The 16,464-nt window shown below is 42.1% G+C and overlaps 1 protein-coding gene across 1 annotated transcript in view; it reads left to right on the forward strand.

Moving 5' to 3' along the window:
* Tbc1d1 (TBC1 domain family member 1) overlaps positions 1-16,464 on the forward strand; it is a gene marked incomplete in the record, with an annotated part of 275,507 nt that overhangs the window by 128,441 nt on the left and 130,602 nt on the right. Inside the window, 3 exon segments of the mRNA XM_017798190.2 lie at positions 528-660; positions 6,655-6,746; positions 14,253-14,363. Coding sequence (XP_017653679.2) covers positions 528-660; positions 6,655-6,746; positions 14,253-14,363 — 336 coding nt within the window.

Raw genomic sequence — 16,464 nt, forward strand, 5'->3', positions numbered from 1 at the left:
CAACTGCCCTTAACTCCAGTTCCAGGGGATCCAACACCCTCTTCTGTCCTCCACAGGCATTGCACAACAGGGGTGCACTTACCTACGTGCAGGCAATACACGCATACACATAAAATAAAAATAATAAATAAAATTAAAAAAAAAAGAGAATTGATTGCTCTTGCACAGGACCTGGATTTAAATCCCAGCTAACAACCATCTATAACTCCAGTTCCAGTGGATCTGCTACCTTCTTCTGACTTCTGCAGGCATTGCATGACATGGGTGCATTTATGTACATGCAGGCAATATACTTACTTATACACATAAAATAAAAGTAATAAAATATTAAGAAAAAGAAATAAAACATTAAAAAAAGAGTGCTGAATTTGTTGGTAGTATTTCTCAGCCCATAATCCTGCAGTTATCACAACTATTTCCTGTCAGCCTGTGAAGAATAGCCCAGAAAAGTCTTAAAATACTAAATCTTTTCTATAAACTTGCTGACCTCAGCCCTGACCTTGACGGTTTTGCTCTCTTCTGCTCAGGTTGATGAGATCATGATGACTCTGAAGCAGGCTTTCACAGTAGCTGCAGTGCATCAGACGGCTAAGGCACCAGCCCAGCTATGTGAAGGCTGCCCCTTGCAGGGCCTGCACAAGCTCTGTGAGAGGATAGAGGGTGAGTAGGAGGCACTTTCAGGCCATAGACATCTTAGAGGGAGAGCCTTACATGGGAGCATTTATTGCATTATTCCAACTGTTGGGATTGTCATTCACAGGGATTATAGGTAACTCGCACTCTGCAGTGGATATCTTCTACATGTCAGGCATAGTACTGAGTGTGATGGATGCAAAAATAAGGACCCATATCCCTTTAAGCTATCTCCCTTCCATGGTACTCTGAGGGCAGTGGAGGACTTAGTGAGCACAGGTTGCCAACATTTATTGAGATGTGTGAGGTGGTGGTTCATTCAGATTGACCATCCCAGGGAGTAGGACCTAAAGAATTTTCACCATGCGGTCACCTGTAATTTCTGCCAGGACAGTTCCAATGGAGGGGAGCAGAAGACAGGGTACAGTCAAAAACTGAAGGGTATAGGATAAAAGAAGTGGTGACCTGATTGATCACAATTTCTAGACAGGTGTAATAAAATGTTTCATTTGCCTTTAGTATTTATTGGCTATTAAGAAAGGCCAAGCACTGTGTTAAGTGCTTTTAAAAAACATATATTTAATCTTCACCATGCTGGTGGGAAGAGAATGGATTATTTGTACATTTTACTGACAAATAAATTGAAAATCTGAGACATGTAGGAATAAACTGGTGTCTAGTGAGCGTAGGACCCGGCCCCAAGTGCTAAAGCCTTGCTGTTAACCACAACCAGCCCCATCTCCCCAGAGTGGAAGGATCCCCCTTGAGAAAGAGTAAAGAATATTCTACTGACAAGAACAGTCTGACTCTGGGTCGGCAGGGAGGGCTGAGGTTGCGGCAGTAGTGTGTGGTTTGGCTGCTTATTTGGGAGAAGCTGGAAAGTAAGAGATTTATGTTTTCTCTTAACTTGATTTTGTACTTTGTTCCACTTATTCTAAACATTTTTGTGTGTGATTTGGCGAATGTTATATCATTCAAATTACCCATGTTATTGTAAAAATAAAGACCTGATCATTTCCTGTGTATCTAGAGTACTTGTTATAAACTACATTTAAAGGAAAAGTACACTGACATTTAGATTTTTTTTTTCCAAATAACTGTGGAAAAAATACACCAAACACAAAATTTATCATTTTAACCCCCTTTTAAAAAGCATATAATTCAGTGGCATTAAGTCTGTTTACAGTGGTAACTCATCACTAGCATCCATCTCCAGGACTTTCTCATCTTCCTTAATTACAACTCATTAAGTATGCTCGTGTGTGTGTGTGTGTGTGTGTGTGTGTGTGTGTGTGTGTGTGTGTGTGTGTGTGTGTATGCGCTATCTGTGGCACATGAGTGCATGCACAGCCATGCAGATGCATGCAGAGGCCAGAACAGAAAGGTGGTGTCTCTCTTGCTCTCTGGCTTATTGCCTTGAGACAGGATCTCTTCCTGAACCAGACACTTGTTGCTTTGGCTAGCCTGGCTGGTGAGCACTGGGAATCCACTTGTCTCCAAGCCCCAGTGCTGGATTTACAGGCATGCCTGGCTTTGAATTTAGGTCTTCAAACTTACACACCAAGCAGTCTTAAACTGAGCTATCTCCTCAACCCCTATTTTGTATTTCTATGAATTGAATTAATCTAGGTACTTTACATAAATAGAATCAGATTTGTCTTGTTTCTGGTTTCTTTTACTTATATTATGTCTTTTGGGCTTTCTTCCATGTGTCAGAATTTTATTTCTTTGTAAGGCCGAATAATATTCCATTAAATGCATCTATTTATTCATGCTTGGGTATTTGGATTGTTTTTACCTTTTGGCTACTGCAAATAATATTGTTATGAATATTAGTATACAAACATTTGTTAAAGTTTTTGCTTTCAGTTCCTTTGGATATACCCAGAAGGAAGATATATGTAATTGTGTGTTTAACTAAAAAAATTTTATTGAAATTTTTTGATTTTATACAATATAATTTGATAATATGTAGAATCCTTCCCCCACCTGCACCCCCCCATTGCTTTCCTGCCCAACTCGGTATACCCCACTATATACACAATAGGGTCTCTGTAGTCTTATTTGTGTCCCCACATGTTCCTCAGCGTGGCCTCATACAGCCTGGTCAGCCTACCGAGAATCCTGTCCCTAAAAAGCTACTGTCTCTCCCCATCCCAGCAATCATCAATTGCCAAAAAGTTCCTTAGGTTGGGTTGGAATTTCTTACCCACGTCCTCACGTCACTGCTGGTATTTTGTCTAATTCGAGCTTGCATGGGACTTGTGCATGCTGTCACCATTGCTGTAAGTTTATATGTGTAGCTGACTAGCTTTCGGGAAAACTGTTTCCTTGTAGTCCTCCACCATTTCTGACTCTTACAATCTTTCCACCCCTCTCTCAAAAGAGGGGTGATCCCTGAACCTTGGAAAGCAGAAGTTTGAAATAGGTGTCCTGGGACTGGAGAGATGACTCAGTGGATAAGAACACCAGCTGTTCTTGCAGAAGACCTGGGTTCGAATCCCAGCACCCACACAGCAGCTAACAACTGTCCTTAACTCCAGTTCCAAGGAATCTGACAACCTCTTCTGTCTTCTGTGGGCATTGCAGGATATGAATGCACTTACCTATATGTAGGCAATACATGCATACACACAAAATAAAACTAATACATATTTTTTTTAAAAAATAGGTGTTCTGTTATGGGCGGAGCATTCTCCCTTCTGCAGTCTGCAGCCTCTTGTTCTCTGTACATTGACCAGTTGTAGGTTTCTGTATTAATCACTGTCTGCTGTATGAGGAAATCTCTCTAGTGAGAATTAAGAGATGCATTCTTCTTACATGTAGAGGTTGCATTGAAGATGCATCTCTTAGAGCTAAGCATCTCACGGACTCTTATTCTCTGTGCTTGACCAGTTGTGGAACTCCATATTAATTTCCATCTGTTGCAAAAAGAAACTTCTTTGGTGAGTGGTGACGGGTACACTCGTCCCAGGTAGTTGCTCTTCTGCATCCTCAGCAGGAAGTGGCTAAGGTCCAAGGCTGTTGATAATTTTTTTTAAAGGAGCCACTATGCTACTCTATGAAATTATACTGACAATGTACATGGATTCTAATTTCTCTGCATCCTTATCAAAACTTATTTATTCATGTTTTTTTTTTGTTTTTTTTTTTTAACCATGATGGTCATTCTAATAGATGTGAAATGGTCCTGGTTTATTTTTTAAAATGAGAGAAGTTAACAGCTGATATCTTAAGGTCTGGGAAGGTTCACCTGTGGCATTACAGTGCTTTTGAAATGAGCATGATTAATATTTCAAACTATTTTCCATGTTGTTGCTATTTGCTGACAGTATACAAAATATATCTGGGAATGGGAGTTTTGCTTTAACTAGAGACCCCAACTGAGAGGATCACTAACTCTTTCCGTCATGGCTGTCAAGATAAGATAAACGGTGATGGAAATGTCCCCCGAGACCTTATTAAGAAGCTAGCAACAACTTTGGCCTTGTAGATAAGCAGATCGTGGTCCACACAGGTGGATTGCTTCCAGAGTTCCACTTGATAAATCTATGTTTGGTCTGGCTGAGCTTCCAGAAAGTTATAGCTGAAAAGTTTAATCAGGTTCAGGATTTTGCTGTTGTAGTTTTGGGAATAATCATTCAGTTCATCTTTTACATGATACAATCCAACTGTGGCAGAAAACTATATGGATGTAAAAAGCAACCATTAAGCACAGCCATAAGGGAGTAGATTGTGCAGGCATCCCTGGCAGAGAAGACTTTATGGGCGATTTGGGGTCCTTTGATTTTTTTTTTTTTTTGGTGTTGCAATTGTAATAAGTGGTTTATTGAAACCCATTGTATATTCCCTGTATAAACCCTTGTAAAGGTAATCCTGCCTGGGGATGTTACTTAATGGTAGAGCACTGACCTAGCATGCATGAGGTCCCAGATTCAATCCCCAGCAACACACTCTCTCTCTCTCTCTCTCTCTCTCTCTCTCTCTCTCTCTCTCTCTCTCTCTCTCTCTCTCTCTCTCTCTCACACACACACACACACACACACACACAAAGCATCTTGTCATTACTGATTTAGCATCCTTACTCTTAAAATCTAAAAGGCTCCAAATCCAAAACTATTGGGCTAAGGCTGTATGTAGCTCAGTAGAAGAGTGCTTGCTTTGCCTGCATGGCACCCTAGGTTTGATCCCCAGTACTACCCCAAAAAATAGTTGTAGCAGGAAGTTGTGGTCTAAGAACTCCACAGACTATAGAAAGGACCAGTGACAGGGCCACAAGAAGACTTACGGAATGTTTTCTCAATAAATTGATACAGTTGGGTTATGCCCAAGACTGTCTAATTGGTTACACCAGACGCCCTGCATTCAATCTGCTTGGGTAACTGAAAGAACTGCTCTCAGTTCTGCACTTGACTATGTAGCTGTTCAAATGCCTTGGTGTTTGAACAGTACTCTGCTTATTTTAAAGTTTAGCAGAGTATTTTGGAGATTATTAAAATTAATTTTTCTCTCTGAAGAAAAGGTTGAGTCGAGGTTTTCTTTTATTCTCAGATCTCCTAGAGCAGAGCAGAGCCAATTCCTCAGCTCTCTAGTAAGATCGTTCCCCCACCAACAGCATGAGGGCTCACTAACAGTGGGAATCCCTGGTTCAGGTCACACTTTCCATCTTGTCCCCTGCCTCCCATTCTCTCTGCCTCCAATTCAGACTCTGGAGATGTCCCCCAGCATGGGCGCAGGAGTGGCTGAAGGTGGTGAGGAGCCATGTGGAAAGTTTTCGGGGGACAGGAAGGACCTGATGTTCTCAGGCTGGGTTTGGCTAGAGGACCCCTCCATCATACGAAGAAGAGGCTGAGGCTTATGCTTTCATCTGAAGTTCCGAAATTTGAGGTCTAACTCTTCTAGTCTGACTTTCTTCAGAGCTTAGGGGTTTTTCCCCACTTAGGAACAATACTGTTATCTCCAAAGTATGTTTAGATGGCATCCAGGACAGTGTCCTCATTTGGGGAAGACTTCGAATTAGTGATTACTGAATACATATATTATTTATAAATCTGACCAGTATTTTGCTTCAGTGTTGTAGTAGCCGCAGAAAGCCTCATGTCCACCTTCTTAGCTTTGAATGACCCAACAGTTGTCAGGACCAGTGCATGAACTCACCTTGACAAGCCCTTTCTACACCTCACCCCACCTCTGAATTCATTTTTGTACTGTAGCCACTGGTGTTGACTGCAGGCCATTTGGCTCTGCTGGTCAAAGGGACCATGGGAATCTGGTTTTGGAGGCAGACACATTGGGTTTTGATTCTAAGTCTCCTTGTTACTTGGTAAATGATATTAGACAAGATACTTGACTTCAATGTGTCTCAGTTTCTTACCTAGACATTGAAATTACTTAAAAAAAAAAATTGTGCCTACTCAGCAATTACCCTGAGACTTAAACATGAAATAGGGACTGAATGGCCAAACAGTCACTTGAAAAATACTATTTTTAGGGTAGCCCTTTAGAGTCATCTTGGGTTAAAACAAAACAAGGAGCAAGAACGTTCTAGAATTAGAGATGACTGTGGTAGTTTGTGTGGGTGCAGTACCCTCTATCCGGTACAGCTTGTTATGGAGGGTGGGGTTGGCCTCCAGCTGAAAGAAGAAGGAGGAGCACTGGCTCTGGGGCACACTGGCTGCCAATGGGCCTCCTGGCCGCTGATGAATTGCCAAGCTTCTATGGACATCAGCAGGTTCAACTGTAAAGTAAGGGATATGTTTTCTGAGTCCCTACAGACAAGTCCCTGTCTTGGCAGGGTTCTCTCTAGCCCTTTGCAGTCATGGAAGTTTGTATACTTCTGCTCAGACTATAGGCTTAGGACTTCCGCTTAGAATGGGAAGACTGGGCTGGTAGAAGGAACCAGTAGGTTTTTATGCTTTGGCAGTTGGATTAGCAAATGCTTTCATTCTCGGACTTCTCTTCGGATGTATGCCTCAGAACTTTTACATTGTTTCGTCAAGCCTTTTTCTCTTTTCTTAACAGGAATGAATTCTTCAAAAACCAAGTTAGAACTCCAGAAGCACCTGACAACACTGACCAATCAGGAGCAGGCAACTATTTTTGAGGAAGTTCAGGTACACTATACCAGAAAGCTTCCAGCAGGAAAGCAAACCATGCAGCCCCTCATGGAATGTCCTGTGTACAGCATAGTGAGGCAGGGTCACTGCTGCGTCCTTGAGCCCTTATTGGGTTTAGGTTCAAGGGTTACCTAGAGGGGCCAGATTGGAGCTGCAGGTCCAGGTGGGGAAAACAGGGCCACCTGCCTGTGCAAAGTACATTAGTCTAAGAGAAAAGATTATAAAGTGAAAAGAACTCCAGCCTGGGAGACAGACCTGGATGTGGGTCCACATGCTCCCCTTTGCTCCCAGGGATCCTCTGCCTGCTTCTTCTCACTCAGGATGAGTCCCAGGTATGGGACTCGCAAGATTTATTTGTGCATGGGTTTGAACATAATTGTCCTCCTTTTTTGAAAATAAAATTTAAATTTAGGTCATGTTGTATACTTAGAGCTATACAATACATTGAAACTCAAAAATCAAAACAAAAAAACCCCACCCCAAACAAAAGCCATGATCATTGGCTGTCTGCGTCAAACCTGGGAATCTGCACTCTTCTGCATGGAACTGCTGAGTATCTGGGGAAGCCAGGTCATATGTGCTGGCATGCCTGTAGGCTGCTTGTCATGAGTCTCCTATGAGCTTACCACAAATTTCATGTCTGCTTTAGCCACATTCTATGGTTTTCTGGCACTTTCCAAATAAGACAAACACATCAGGACAAAGACTTAATGCATCTTTTTTGGGAGAAGGTGCTCTAGTGACTTGTTGAGCTCTCCAGATAAGGGGTGATTAAACCACACAAGGCTAGTAATGGTGTGCTTTGATCTCCCCTCTCTGGGGAAACAATGAGGAGACCCTACTTTTCTTTCTAACCTTTGGTTCTCTCATTCCCATTCTTCTGCAGTAGCACTGGCATACATCTGAAGAAAAAAATAGGAAGGCTTTTTTTGTTGTTTTAATTTCACAAATAGCCTAAAGGTTTTTTTTTTTATTTTTTGGGGTTTTTTGTTTTTTTTATCTTTTTTGATACAGGGTCTCCCTGGAGCCCCAGCTGGCCTGGAACTGACTATGTAGAACAGACTGGCCTGGAACCCACAGAGATCCACCTGCCTCTGCCTCCCGAGTGCTGGGATTAAAGGCGTGCGCCACCATGCCCAGCTTATTTTCACCATTTTCAATCGCTTGTATGTTTTGTTTTCTGAATTCACTTGAGACCCACTACTTTGATTGTTAATGCACTTGCACAAGCCAAGGCCATCAGTGCCAGCTCACTTACAGTGTGGCGCTACTAGGTACTCAGGGGAGCATCTTCTTGCCAAGCAAGGAAGATGCCCCTCCCTTCCTTGATTTGGGTTTTTACTTGATATAGACAGCACCATGTAGCCTTCCCTAAAACAGTGTGATGACTCAGTATGGGCAGTTTGCAGAATATTCTCATGAAGCAGTGAGGAGTCTCTGGATACAATTCTGAGTTTCTCTTCCTCCATGAATACACTTGAAGAAAAAAAGCATTCAGCTGATATCCCAGGACGCAGTGTGTGGTGCTGCACATCTCTAGTTTTTTGATTGCTCTGAAGCAAAACAACAGTTATATTGTTCACTGGCTCAGAAACCCCAGCTCATCCTTAAACCCTGCGTCATTGCAAGCGTAACTCATTTTGAAAGATACAAATTTGGTATTTTCTGATGGAATATTGATGGTCTTATTGAATGATTTTCTTGATTTTTCTGAAACATTTCATAAACCCAGTCACCAACCAGTGATGGGTCTAGCAATCTCTACTAATGTATTTGAAAAATCAGACAGTTGAAAAAGATCATTAAAAAAAAAAAAAGTGGCACAATCTTTCTTGGAGGGTTGTTTCTGAAAAACTCTCCCAACACAAATTTAAGACAGGTGTAATTACTATTGAAATTAATGATACACAGTGACTTAAATCATCATTAAAGCATATATCCCATATTCAGTGTTTTTGGAAAGGAAAGCTTAGTAACTGTGTAAACAGTACTGGAGATAATGGCAGATTGGGATCCTCAGCAGACTTGGTGGCAGACGGGAATGTGAGTGTATTACCCTTTCCACTCCTAGAAGAACTCAGGACACCATAGCACTACCTTTTATTTACAAGCTGCTTGAAGTGTGTACTTCATTTTCGATGAAGACACGACAGGGGTGTCCTCTCTTCTCATGCTCCCCTCTGCTCTCAGGGGCCTTAAGTCACATAGGTCATCTTCAGTAGGAAGAATGCTCTCAAACTCACGAAAAGGCTGATCCACTGACAACACAGTGGGCAGTAACAGGGATGACAGAGTATATGGGCTCCAGTGGGGGGTGGCGGGGAGCCTATGGGAGGATGCCATTTGGGATGTGGGTATAAAGATGAATAAGATTGTTTGGGATGTTCTGTATGAAATACACACACAAAAAATCAGTTTAAAAAAATATATAGCACAAAATCCAGAAGTTCCCAAGGAAAAGATTAGTAAATCTGATTACGAAAATTAGAGTTTAGGGGCTGGGGAGATAGCTCAGTGGGTAAGGGTGCTTGCTGAAAAAAAGAAGAAAAAGAACCTCAGTCTGATTCTAATAGAAATGAGAATATCTCATTAGAGAATGGTTTAATTAATGCCAAGTGTAGTAATGAGCATTTTAAAAAAATAAGATTTCTTTTTGTTTTATATATTTTGAGTGTTTTGCCTGCATGCATGTATGTGTCCAAGTATGTGTCTGGTGCCCTTGGAGGTCAGAAGAGGGCATTGGTTCCCTGGAACTAGAGTTACAGGCCATTGTGAATCATTCTGGTGCTGGGAATCAAATCCATGTCCTCTGCAAGAGCAGCAAGTGCTCTTAACCACTGAGTCTTCTCTCTAGCCTTGAGCATTGCTTTCTTAAGTGGTTTACCCTATAGAACCCTATAGAAGAGTAGAAATATCAGTGGTGCAAATTTTTCTGTTGCCTGTATGGTATTTTATAAGCCCCTTCTAGAAATGAGATTGAGAAATAAGAAAATGAGTTTTCTTACCTTTAGCAAGCAATTAATTGTTTTGTATTTTTTAATTGCACTGTGACAAGCCTATAGAAAAGCATACAAATTGATGGTGTGTACACCTGTGCAGTCAGTACCAAGGTCGAAAACAGCCTTTCCTCTGCTTCTAAACCCTATGTGCTGCTGCCTCTGGTGACTGCCATTCTGACTACCCGGGGTGGCCACCATCCTGTCTTCTGACACCTCAAATTGATTGTGAAGAATCAAATTCATTATTGGCCACAAACTGATGCTCCCTAACTTGAATGTTACTCTTGATTAATGAATGCTTATAAAACTTTGACAAAGTAATGATTTTACACTGTTGTGAAGCTACACGAGAGATTTTAGGGCAATGACATATCCTTAATCTATTTGAACTCAGTAGGAGGGTTGCCTCTTGTCATATTTCACAATTATTTTGAGGAAATATTTATTTCTTGACTTTGTATGACATTATTAGAGGACCTGATCACCTGAGATCCACCTCAGCACATCTTTCTACTGAACCCAGAAAGAAATCTTTATTACTTCAAGCACCTTCCTCAGCTACTTATGGGGAAATCATCTGTGTTGTCAGATGCCCCAGCTATGGAGAGTGTGAGGATTGCCTCAGCTACAGAGCAACCTCTTTCTAATCTTTACTCTGCCCTCGGAGGCCTCTCTTCCTGACTAAGGTGGGAGGAGGTGCAAATACCTGCTCACTTTGGTCCATCAGAGGGCAGTTCAGATGGATTTGACTCCATGGCCAAGGCTGTTGATGGGCTTGCATTATAGCTCAGCTCCCTCTAGCCAACCTTTCTTCCTTTCCTTCCTTTCTGTGGATGCTAAGCCCAAGGTGCACCCCAATAAACAACTGTGTGTTCTGGTCTTTGTCTAAGAGGCTGCTTCTTGGACATCATTGGGCAGCACTGCCTCATGTGTTAAATAAGATGGTGCATAATAAAGAATTTGGAGGGAAAAAAAGTTTTTCCAGGCTAAGTGCATTTTCCTATGAGAGAGATACAGAAGATGTAAGTCAGCCTGCAGGTGCCTGCACATGCTCAGAGGCCTCTTATCACTCTTCCCTTTGTTCCTTGGATTTTCTTTAAAAATATTTTTTTTTCTTTTTTTGGTCTTTTTGATACAGGGTCTCCCTGTAGCCCCAGCTGTCCTGGAACTCACTATGTAGACCAGGCTGGCCTTGAACTCACAGAGATCCACCTGCCTCTGCCTCCCAATTGCTGGGATTAAAGGCATGCACCACCACACCTGGCTTAAAAATACTTTTTAAAAAGACCATTTGTGGGGCCAGAAAGAGAGCTCAGTGGCTAAGAGCACTGACTGCTCTTACAGAGGACCCAGGTTCAATTCCCAGCACCAACATGGCAGTTAACAACTATCTGTAACTCCTGTTCTAGGGGATCTGATGCCTTCTTCTGACCTCCATGGGCATTGCACGACATGGATGCACTTACACACATGCAGGCAATACACCCATACACATAAAATAAAACAAACAAACACAAATAGACCATTTGTTTTAAGTTTATGGAAAAAAAATGGATGGAAAGTAGAGAAAGCTCCCATATAACTTTTCACTGCTTCCCACCCTGCAGCTTCCCATATCAACACTGTTTTACCTGTGGTGTATGTGTTATATGATTGATAGCCAGTGCTGCAGTTGTTGTTAACTAAAGCCCAGAATTTCTATTCAGGGTCAGGCTTGGTGTTGTGTGTTGCAAGGTTTTAACAAATGTGTGCAATCACCCACCCATTGCCGAATCATACAGAATTCTTTGGCTGCTCCAAACATCACCTGTGCTCAGCCTGTTCTTTGCAAAACCTCTGCCAGCCTCTGATCTTTCCTCTGTTGTTGTAGTTTGGCTTCTTCCAGCATGCTGTAGGGTTGGAATTCAAGCAAGCTTCTTTCATACAGCAACAGGCACTTAAAGGTCCTTCGTAACTTTGCATGGCTTCATAGTTCATTTCTCTTTAGTCCCATCTGGGGGTGACTTTTTAACTACTCATTAAAATAAGTAAAGTAAAACTTGCTTCCAAGTTTTAACAATTATAAATAAAGCTGTCATAAGCATCTATGTGCAAGTTCATGTATGAACATGTTTTAACTCATTTAGATAAATGCCAAGAAGTACAGTTGCTGTATTAGATAGTAAAAGTTTCATAGGAAACTGCTTACTGGGCATGTTGGCACACACCTGTAATTCCATCACTTAGGAGGCTCTTGAATTCAAGGCTACATAGTGAGACCCCATCTCAAAAATCCAAAAACCCTATCATGCTGCCTTCCAAGTAGCTCTACCACTCTGCATTCCTAGTCACAGTAGAGCCCTTGGCACTTTGTGAGCCTTTGGACTGGGTCTATGACCTTCTTGGGACCTAGCAGTATTAAGGTGGAATTACAGCACTTGACCACCACATTTGTCTTTTGGAGGCTCTGATGGAAACACTCTGGAAGAGCCACTTGTGTACGACAGGATTTGTGGCTCCAGGTCCAGGCTGAAAGTGTCCATTCTAGCTTCTAAAATACTGGATAGTTAAGGCTGGAATTGGGAAGAACAGGAATGGAAACAACCCTCATCATTTACAGTCTTTTCCTTGAATAAAGTAAAAACTTGCCTTTTAATTTTTTATCACATTTATGTGTGTGAGTGCATGTGCATATGCACACTCATGGAAATCAGAGGACAACTTGCAGGAGTTGGTTTTCTTCTTCCACCATATAGGATCTGGGGACATAACTCAGGTTATAAGTCTTGGTGGCAAGCACCTTTACCTGCTGAGCCATCTCTCCAACCCAGGAGGCAGAGGCAGGCAGATCTCTGAGATCAAGGCAGGATGGTCTACATAGTTCTAGACCAACTGGGGCTATAGAGAACTTATCTCAGAAACAAAGTACGGTGATTGATACTTCAAATATAAAGATTCAGGAGCTAGAGGAGAACCATGTGTGTTGTCTTTTTAAAAATATTTATTTTATGTGTATCAGTATATTGCCTGTATGTATGTGAGTGCACCCATGTTGTGTAATGCCCATGGAGGTCAGAAGAGAGTGTTGGAGCCCCTGGAACTGGAGTTACTGACAGTTGTTATCTGCCGTGTGGGTGCTAGGATTTGAACCCGGGTCCTCTGCAAGTGAGCCATCTCTCTAGCCCCCATTTTTTTTAAACAGAGTCTCCCTGTAACCCCAGCTAGCCTAGAGCTCGCTATGTAGACCAGACCGAATTCAGTCTCACAGAGATCTGCCTGCCTCTGCATCCTGGAGTGCTGGGATTAAAAGCATGGGACACCACACCTTGGGGGAAGCTAAGATGGACTGACTTGGCTTCTGTCAGCAACTGGAACCTATGTGTCCTTATTCCTAGACCAGTGCTCTTTGCCACTGCCTACAAATTTCAAAGTCCTAGAGAGAATTTAAAGAAAGGGGAGAAGGGACTGGAGGGAGAGATGGAGAGAGAAGAGGAGGGAAGGGAAGGGAAGGGCAGGGGAGGCTAGCCTGAGAACATACCCTGTAGTTTTACAAGGAAGTGCCTGCCTCCTGGGAATGCCAGAGTCCCTTAGACATGTGACACCTTGACCCTGAACCCAGCTGCTTTGCCCTAACCTTAAAGAGATTATGAATGTGTAGTCATTTTGGTGCCTGACCTCTGGGTGTTTACATAGATTTTGTTTGTTCTCTTTTTAAAAGCTTTTTATTTATTAAATATTTTGACTGTTACTATCTGATGTTAAAAATTTATCTTGAATGAAAGAGCATCAGCGATCAGCTGCTACATCTGGCCCAGTGGCTCTGTTGTCCTTTTTAAATTCCCTTCACTCTTAGGATCACTAGTGCCCCCTAGTGAGATCATTGGGTAAAAGCACTAGTGGTGAGAGAAACTGAGCACTTTGAAAGGGATGGATTATTGGCCTAGGTGCAGAGAATAGGAGAGTGCTTATCCCTGAATAGGACACCTGTATCAAACCTCTGCCATCCAGGACTCAGGACCATTGCAGAAGAGGGGATGGAAAGATTGTGAGCCAGAGGTGGTGGATGACCACAAGGAAAGTTTTCCAGACAGCTGGCCAAGTACTCATATGAACTCACAGCAATGCTGGCAGCATGCACGTATCCCATCTAAGCTCAAGCCAGACAAAATCCTAGTATAGAAGTGGGGAGTGGCTAAGAAGCCAGAATGTTGGTTGAGGGACTATTGGCAGCCTATAGCTGCAGAGAGAATGAGAGTTGGTGTTCTTTAAGGACATGATGCTGGATAGGTTAAGCAGGCTCCAGTGGATGGACGCACCAAAAGGGCATTTGGGGACAAATTTGACTTAATATTCCTTAATATATAAGACAGAGCTTATGAAATCCAATGGGCACAGATGGGGGAGGAGATCTAGATGTGATTGAAATCTATTGCACAAAATTTGCAAAAACTCAATAAAAATGTTTTAAAAAGTAAAAAAGTAAATGTGATATATATCTTGTTCCTTATTTTTTTTTTTCCTGAAGAAATTGAGACCAAGAAATGAGCAGCGAGAGAATGAATTAATTATTTCTTTTCTGAGATGTTTATATGAAGAGAAACAAAAAGAACACACCCACATTGGGGAGGTGAAGCAGGTATGGCACTTTCCTTTTTAATCTCCTTGAAAGTTTACAAAGACACTGTCTATGCAGTCTTGGCATTTTCTGATATGTGTAAGCCCCCTTTTCTCCCTATATTATTTTCATTTGTTGCACATAATTGTGGAAACTTGGGAAGTGTTGGTTGTGGTTAAAAATGATGAGAGAAATTTCTGTGTGTGTCATAGTGGGTTGAAACCATGACTCTGACCTGATAGGGACTGTTGTGACAAACTGTGACTTTGGGAGGCTGATCTTCATCACCTCACCCTTCTCCTTTAAAAAATGGGAGAGATAGTGTTCAGATGGCTTTGGAGTTACATAGAGTAGCTGCAAGTTTCTTATAGCATATAAATGTAAGATAGTGTTACTGACAAGTCAGGTGTAGTGTCAGAAAGCCTAGCTACATGTTAGTCATAGAAATCCCTTTAATTCTGCCGTTTTGATGAACTAGGTGCAGTCTCCTGTCTGTTACTGTCCACAAACCGTCTTTAGCATTGTTGCTGTGGGGTGCCATGCTAGAAGCTGGAGCTACCAGTCTCCACAGTCTCTGCCTTCAAGGTCTTTAAGTTTGGGGTTCAACACACATGTGCCACGAATCACTTCCCTGTTGCCTCTTGACCCCATATCAGTTCATTAGTAATGAACATTTTTTATTTGCTGGTTACTAGTCCAGAAAATCTAGAGGGGAAATAAAAATCAGTCAAGAGTGGCCAAGTTCTTTTCTAAAAGTTTTCTAAAAGTTCACTTCCTTATATACTTTAAAAAATATTTTATTTGTCATTTTTATTTTATGTGTATGAATGTTTTGCTTGCATGAGTGTTAGCGCACCTGTGTCATGCAGCGCCCTCAAAGGTCAAAAGAGAGTGTTGGATTCCCCTGGAACTGGAGTTGCAGATGGTTGTTAGTCACCACGTGGGTGCTGGGAATTGGATCTGGATCCTCTATAAGAGTAGCCAGTGCTCTTAACCACTGGACCATCTCTCCAGACGCATCACTTCCTATATTTTTAAACACCTTCCAAATTCAAGGAAGACGGTATGTGAGTTCAGGAGTGCTCACAGTTGCGTTCCCTTACACTGTTGCCCACAGGCACTTTTCTTTCTGGTGACCTGAACGTAGTGCTCTTTTTTTGGTCTTTTTGAGACAGGGTCTCCCTATAGCCCCAGTTGACCTGGAACTCATTATATAGGCCAGGCTGGCCTTGAACTCAGAGATCCTCCTGCCTCTGCCTCCCAAGTGCTGGGATTAAAGGCATGCGCCACCACACCCAGGCGTAGTGCTCTTTTTAATTGGACACACGCTTAGCAACTCCCCTCATTTGATTTCTACTTTCCAGTTGGCTTTGGCAACCAGGTGCCTTTCCTGAACTTTTAGGGTTCTTGTATGGTGTCTGACATTGCTTTGCTATCTCATTGGCCAGCCTAGAGCCTGGAACAGTGGCCTGACCCCAGAACACCAGCTGTTGCCCTTGACTTTGGGCCTTGGTCTGCTGCCATTCATCCCTTCCTAGCCTGTTCCTGTAATGCAGTCTTGAGGTTTACTGGTGAATGGTCCTACCTAATCTAGGAGTCTGTTGAATTTTTTAGTTTGCCTCACCCTATTTATATTCCCATTTCGTACCTATCCTTTTTCCTCCCTTGTCCTGCTAATAGCTTTTCTCTTTTTCTGATCATTTTTTTCTGAGTCAGTCTGACATGTTCTAACAGGAAATAGGTAATTTTGAAATAGCTCATGACTGCCAGAAAAGCGAATCCACTTAGAGTGGATGGAAAGTTTTGACCTAAGTGCAAACTCATTTTTATGAACTCAAGGTAATAATCTTTTATGATTTAGGTGTAGATCAGACCCATGAAGAAATATATTTAATTTATTTCTGTTTTTCAAACATCAGAGACTTTCATGTGGAAGAACTTGAACCTCACAGTCAGGACTAGCATCTACAGTAGATGTTCACTAGAGGTTTTCTAACTGTCCTATGACCCTGGAGGCTTGTATCTATAAAGGATTAGCTTTGGATACTGGAGAGATGGCTCAGCAGTTAAGAGTGTATACTGCTCTTGCACAGGACCCGCGTTCCTATCCTAGCACCCATAC

The sequence above is a fragment of the Nannospalax galili genome, unplaced genomic scaffold, assembly GCF_000622305.1.
Source record: "Nannospalax galili isolate Female #2095 unplaced genomic scaffold, S.galili_v1.0 scaffold236, whole genome shotgun sequence".
Lineage (NCBI taxonomy): Eukaryota > Metazoa > Chordata > Mammalia > Rodentia > Spalacidae > Nannospalax > Nannospalax galili.